At 37.2% G+C, this 7,500-nt stretch overlaps 1 protein-coding gene across 1 annotated transcript in view; it reads left to right on the top strand.

Annotated features, from left to right (window-relative positions):
* LOC137645559 (EH domain-binding protein 1-like protein 1) overlaps positions 1-7,500 on the top strand; it is a 52,850-nt gene that overhangs the window by 34,571 nt on the left and 10,779 nt on the right. Inside the window, exon 5 of the mRNA XM_068378361.1 lies at positions 6,764-7,040. Within this exon, the coding sequence (XP_068234462.1) occupies positions 6,764-7,040 (277 nt within the window). The remainder of the gene's footprint in view (positions 1-6,763; positions 7,041-7,500) is intronic.

Raw genomic sequence — 7,500 nt, 5'->3', positions numbered from 1 at the left:
GGTACGGTAGTGTATGGGGATCTCTCAGGCTTTGGGTATGGTAGGGTTGGGGAGTGTATAGGGACCTGTAAGACTTGTGATAGGGAAATATAGTGTATAGGGAGCCGTTAGGCAGACTGTAGGGTAGGGTAGGGGAGTGTATGGGGATTTGTAAGACTGGCGATAGGGTAGGGTGTATAGGGATCTGTAAGGCTTGGGGTATGGTAGGGTAGTGTAGGGTACAGGGACCTGTAAGGCTTGGGGTAAGGGTAGGGGAGTGTATAGAGACCTGTAAGGCTTGTGATATGGTAGGATAGTGTATAGGGATCTGTTAGGCAGACTGTAGGGTAGGGTAGGGGAGTGTATGGGGATCTGTGAGACTGGGGATAGGGTAGAGTAGTTTATAGGGATCTGTAAGGCTTTGGGTAGGTTATAGGGACCTGTAAGGCTGGGGGTATGGTGGGATAGGTTATAAGCTAGGAAAATTGGGTTATAGGGACCTGTAAGACTTGTTGTAGGGTAGGGTAGGGTAGGGTATAGGGCCTATAAGGCAGGGGCTAAGGTATGTTGCATTTATAGGGGAGGGAGAGGTTGGCAAGGAGCCATCCCCTGAAGCTGAATGTTCCAGTCGTTTTGTAAATTGTAAATGCTTCGGAAGAAATAAATCGCTATTTACCGGAAACATCGCTGAAGTTTTCTCTTTTCATATTCCCGCTATGGGTTTTAATAATTAATATCAATAGGTTTTTTGTATTTATTGCATGCTTGATTAAATTATTCTGCTTATGATTTCCACCGAATATATCTTTTCTTACACGTTCTCTGTCGTTCTTTCTCAATATATATTTATTTGACATCTTACTTAAGGTAAGTAATATTTTCCTTTTGAATTTAATAAGTAGGAAGCGATTTCTCGATACCCTTAGAAATATATCTTCAGCAAGTAAGTAAAATTCTCTTCTATAAAAACTAGATAAAAAGCAGCGATCGGATTTATTTTGTTATCGTGTTAGAAAACTCCTAAGAGCGAGATATGTCTGATATGATAATACTCTTAAAAAGCGAGTTTTTACCATCCCTGTAGTGATAAATTATTTTTAATTATGTAATTTTAGTATAATTTCCCACTAATCATTTTCTGTGTCTCTTTTAGTACTTAAGAATAGATTTTAAGAATTGAAATACATCTCGGTTTATTGCAAATATAAATTTAAGGCATTGTTAATTTAAATTCCATAATTTTACCAGATGTAGCTCCTAATTCATAGCCTGATATTTATATTCCATTGCATCCAATTATGGTTATAGCATCAAAACAATGAATTTGTATCAGAAGACTTCACTACACATCTGTGTTGACATCAATAATCCCTAATATATGTTTGTTTCTTGAAATCAAGACTCAGTGCGCTCGGATTAAATGTTCATCATGATTCTAGTATCTTTAACCAATTAAAAGTCCCCGGTTGTAACATCATTGATACCGGATAACATCCTTATAATTATAATAACCCAAGTCTTCTCTAGTACTTACCGCACTAAGCCCTTATCGATAAAGCACCTAGATGATAAAATGAGTGTTACCGAAATGAAGGAATTTAAGTCATCCCCAATAAATACAGTAGTTTCTGAAATGCAGTCAAGTGATCCCCGTTTTCTATATCTTAGAGGTGACTACTTCAAATATTTGATCACGTCTTCGTTTTCGGATTTGTTCCCCATTTTCTATATCTTAGGGGAGACTTGTTTGAATAGTCGAGCATGACTCCTCCGTTTTCTATATCTTAGGAGAGACTTCCTTAAAGAGTCGCTCAATATTAATATCCAACGGGTATGCAAAATCCATCTTTTCCAAAGCGGATTTTGCATCATACAAAACTTTCATAATAAATCTTAATAATTTGTTGGTGATTATCAATTAATATTTCGGTAATACTTCGTAATTATAGTAATAATTAGTCATAAGTAGAGTCTTTTTGCCATCGGTTAATTTTAAAATTATTAAAGACATCGTTAGGGTTCGATTCTTCCTTCCCTACACAATAAAAGTCTCAAATTCAGGATTATTTTATTATTGAGGAATTCTTTATTGAAAGTAAAGTTGTGTCTTCCGATTAACTTTATCAAGGTCAGTACAGTATTGTTGTATACTTCAAAATATATTTATTATCAATTTTCTAGATTTTTTGATATTTAAATGACATGTTTCGGGTACTTTGCCTCTTAATGTTTGTCGTCAGTGTCATTTTATTTGCGATGTCGTTTTTTTTTTTTTGTCATTTGTACAGCTTTGCTCATATATTTTTTGTTTTTTATTTTTTTGTCGATGGCAGAGAGACATTTAGATCAAAGTGTTTGTTTATTTGTAACACTTGAAACCGGGTGCACATTGTGTTTGTCTGCTTGTAAAGGCGGGTTTTATATGGTCGAACACGGTTCGTCGAATGTGGTTCGACAGACAAGTGTTTGAAATGATGTTCGAACGGGTGAACGGGGTATTCGCTTGTCGAACCCGTTTGTCGAAGGGGTCTAAGAAAGTCCTATCTCGCCTTGACTTTTGTGGGCAGGGCTTCATTGTCCACCAACCTTATATGCATTTGTGACCGACTCCACCTCTTCGAACCGTTTGATAAGCAAGTTCAACAACTGGGTTCGACGAACCGTTCGATCATGTATTACCTCGCTCAAGACGCACCTCTTGTTACAATCAGCTTCCAAAGATCATGTCTTTACTAACACTGTGGCTTCTGGTGCGCTGCCCTTCCTCCAATACCCCTCCCCCCATCTGTCATCCCAATCTCTCACCCCCTTCTTCAAATTGTCGTTTCTCCCCCTCCCCTTCTTCTCCCTCCCTCTCTTCCTCCCACTCTTCCTCCCCTCCCTTCTCCTCCTCCTCCTCCTCTCCCTCCCCTTCTTTCCTTTTCCCCCTCCTTCCCCTCCCCCTTTCCCCCTCTCCCTTCTCCCCCTCCCCCTTCTCCCCCCTCCCCCCCCTCCCCCTTCTCCCCCCTCCCCCCCTCCCTTCTCCCCACTCCCTATCCCCGTCCTCCCTACTCCCATTCCCCGTCCTCCCCACTCCCCATCCCCCTCCTCCCCTCCTCCCCCTCCTTCCCCTCTCCTTCCCCTCCGCCCTCCCCCTTCTCTCCCTTTCCCCCTCCTTCCCCTCCCCTTCCTCCCCTCCCCCTCCCCCTTCTCTCCCTTTCCCCCTTTCCCCCTCTGTCCCCTCCCCCTTCTCCTCCCCCTCCCCTTTTTGTGACAGTGCTGGATCCCGAGTTCTCCTTTGGCTTGAAGTGCTCCCCGGGACGGGAATACTCTCTCAGCAGGGGATTCTCCCTCGGGGAGGACTACGACGCCCTGGACCATTTTCATTTCGGGCGCGCCCACCACCACAACCATCACCAGCTGCAGCCCACCTCTGCCCTCTCACCGCCCCACTCACCGCCCCACTCACCTTACACGCCTACGCCCACCGCTACTCCACTCCAAGGTACTGAAATTCGGCGTCAACTCTTCATTGGATTAAATAGTGTATTACTTTTGGTCAATTACTCCTTGGTTTACCTTTGGAGGAGTCTCCTGGAAGCTCACATCGGAGGTGTCTCCCGGAAGCTCACATCGGTGGTGTCTCCTGGAAGCGCTCTTTGGAGGAGTCTCCTGGAAGCGTCCTTCGTAGTAGTCTCCTGGAAGCGCCCTTCGGAGGAGTCTCCTGGAAGCGCCCTTCGGAGGAGTCTCCTGGAAGTGCCCTTCAGAGGAGTCTCCTGGGAGAGCCCTTCGGAGGAGTCTCCTGGAAGCGCCCTTCGGAGGAGTGTCCTGGAAGCGCCCTTCGGAGGAGTCTCCTGGATTCGCCCTTCGGAGGGTAATCTTAAGTCAGGGGCGTTTTGATAAACCATTTTAACTTTTTTTTTTCTCGAGGAAATAATTTTTAGATTAAGTTTTCTTTTTTGAATTCTTAATAATTTTTGAAATTGCTAAAGAATAAATTACGAAAATTCTTCATAATTATTTTGCAAGAGAAACTGTGATCGATTTCCACAATGAAATTGTTTTATATACATTACAATTTTCTAAGATAAATTTAATAAAAAAAAAATATTTCATAACTATTTAGCAAAAGAAGCTGTGAACAATTTCCACAACAGATTTTTTTTTTTTTTTATGTACAAAACTAAAGTTTTCTGAAATGAAATTTTTTGAAAATTTTCCATAATTATTTTGCCAGAGAAACAGAACGATTTCCTCAAAGGATATTTTTTAAAAATAAATTTTCTGAAATAAAACGATGAAAATTTTCCACCGTTGATTTTTTTTCTTTATAAACGCAATACTAAATTTTCTAAAATAAGATTGAAAACTTTCCATAGTTATTCTACAAGAGAAGCTGCGAGCGATTTGTACAATTGATTTTTTATAAATACAAAGCTAAATTTTCTGAAATAGAAAAAAATAAAATTGAAATATGTAATACAAAACTAAATTTTCTGTAATGAAAAGATTGAAAAATCTCCATAAGTATTTAGCAAGAGAAACTGTGAACGATTTCCACAATTGATTTTTTCTTATAGATACAAAGCTAAATTTTTCAAAATGAAAAAATATTGAAAAATATCCATAATGATTTAGCAAAAGAAACTGTGAATGATTTCCACCATTATTATATTTTTTTTCTTAAAATTTTCTTATAAATACAAAACTAAATTTTCTGAAATGAAAAGATTGAAAAATTTCCTCAATTATTTTGCGAGAGAAACTGTGAAGGATTTCTACCATCGAATTTTTTTTTATATAAATACAAAATCATTTTTTTTGAAATGAAAAACATTGTAAAAATATTATTTTGCAAGAGAAACTGTGAATGATTTCCACCATCGATTTTTTTTTTCATATAAATACGAAACAAATTTTTTTTTAAATGAAATAAAAAGGATAAATTTCCATTATTATTTTGCAAGAAAAACAACGATTTCCAAAAAAGATTTAGTTTTTGAAAATAAAAAACAATGGAATAATTTCTATAAATACTTTGCAAAGGAAACTGCGAACGATTTCCACAATTGATTTTTTTATAAACACTACTAAATTTTCTGAAATAAAAAATTTTGAATTTTTTTTTCCAAAATCTAATTTTTGAAGACCCCAAGGGTGGGCTGGTTGATGGTAAGAAAGGTGAGCGCGCTCCTGTATTGCACTAATCTACACTATTTGTCAACTGATTAACATTCGCTCCTGTAATATTATGGTACAGATCATGTCTTTATTTCCCCTGTCTCTCTGTATGCTGTATTATTTGTAAGCTTGTTAATCTCTGCTCTGCACCTATACTAATTGCATTTAATCGCTATGGGTCCCCTTTTTTACAAGTTCAAAAAATTTTTTTTTTCTTATTTTGGAGTCAATAGTTAATTTTCATGTTGATATTGATCAATTCAGCGTAATTTGTTCGATGATTTGAAATTTTAAATATTGATAATTTTGTCTTGAAATTTATCTTGTTGTTTTGGAGTTCAATAGTTAATTGTCATGTTATAATTGATAAATTCAGAGTTTCTTTGAATATTTGAAATTTTGAATATTGATAATTTTGTCTTCATATTTATCTTTTTTTTTTTTAAATTAAATAGTTAATTTTCATGTTAATATTGATAAATTCAGAGTAATTTGTTTGATGATTTGAAATTTTGAATATTGATAATTTTGTCTTGATATTTATCTTTTTTTTTTTAGTTTAATAGTTAATTTTCATGTTGATATTGATAAATTCAGAGTAATTTGTTTGAGGATTTGTAATTTTGAATATTGATAATTTTGTCTTGACATTTCTCTTAATTATTCTTTAACATTTTATATTCACTTAAATTTAAAACAATAGAATGCCATTAAGATATTAGTTAATTTTCATGTTAATACTTATATATTATGGGTAATTTGTTTGATAAGTTGAAACTTTGAATATTGATAAAATTATCTTGATATTTCTCTCAATCAATTATTCACATTTCATATTCAATTAACTTTAAATAATAGAATAGCATTAAGATATTAATCAGAATTAATTTTATAATCTAATTATGATTCTTATATTATTGAATTATTGTAATTTTATTCCATGTTTCATAAATGAAGAAAAAAATGTTGGGCAATTTATTTTTGTTAATGTCTTCAGAATGTCCCTGTTTACCTCAGATATGTATGTACGCATGTGTGTACGTATGCAAGTATGCAATGTATATACTTATGTACAATGCATAATGAGAACCAGGCTCGAATGAGAGACTAGGGCATGAATATATTTAACAGCCCCTTTAAGAAATCCTTCCAATTTATCTCACTAACCTGATTTTTTATTTAATTTTCTGAATGTATGTATGTATGTATGTATGCATGCATAATGAGAGTCCCAGGCATGAATATATTCAACAACCTCTTTAAGAAATCTTTCGATTTCGTTACCTCACTGACCTTATTTTTTTTTCTTTTCTGTATGTATGTATGTATGTATGTATGTATGTATGTATGTATGTATGTATGCAAAATGAGAGACCCAGGCATGAATATATTTAACAAGCCCCTTGAAGAAGTCCTTCCAATTCGTATTCTCAGTAACCTGATTTTTTTTTTTGTATGTATGTATGTATGTATGAAATAATGCCTAATGAGAGACCCAGACATGAATATATTTAACAAGCCCCTTGAAGAAGTCCTTCCAATTCGTTACCTCACTGACCTGATTTTTTTATTTCTTTTTTTCTTTACTCTTGCCTTCCTTCACGTCCTGGTTTGGTCCTATTAGAGTCCCCTATGAATGCGTTCGACGAAACAGAGGAAGACGCCGCCACCCTGGAAGGCGGCGAGGAACAAGCACAGGCCATCAGCACCGAAGGCACTTCCGGTGCACCCGGGGACACATCCGCCCAACCGCCGCCCGCCGAAGGATCCGTTGCGGGCGCGTCTAGTGATATAGGGGCGGGATCCTCTTCCGCGTCCGTGTCTTCGCCTCCACAGCAGCCCTCACAAGCTTCCAGCGCTCAGGCGACGCCCAAGCCTGAGATCTCTTCCGTCCAAGAGGGGTGAGTGTTCGACTTCTGGTTTTGGTTTTGGGGATGATTGATTGATTGATTAATGAGTTATCTGGTGTTGTGTCGACTTCTAGTTTTGGTTTTCTGGGATGATTGATTGATTGATTAATGAGTTATCTGGCGTCGTGTCGACTTCTGGTTTTGGTTTTTGGGATGATTGGTTGATTGATTAATGAGTTATCTGGCGTCGTGTCGACTTCTGGTTTTGGTTTTTGGAATGATTGGTTGATTGATTAATGAGTTATCTGGCGTCGTGTCGACTTCTGGTTTTGGTTTTTGGGATGATTGGTTGATTGATTAATGAGTTATCTGGCGTCGTGTCGACTTCTGGTTTTGGTTTTTGGGATGATTGGTTGATTGATTAATGAGTTATCTGGCGTCGTGTCGACTCCTGGTTTTGGTTTTTGGGATGATTGGTTGATTGATTAATGAGTTATCTGGCGTCGTGTCG

Source organism: Palaemon carinicauda, chromosome 8, assembly GCF_036898095.1.
Source record: "Palaemon carinicauda isolate YSFRI2023 chromosome 8, ASM3689809v2, whole genome shotgun sequence".
NCBI classification, from domain to species: domain Eukaryota; kingdom Metazoa; phylum Arthropoda; class Malacostraca; order Decapoda; family Palaemonidae; genus Palaemon; species Palaemon carinicauda.
Note: the sequence above shows the minus strand (reverse complement) of the source record. Positions and strands in the feature narration are given on the sequence as shown.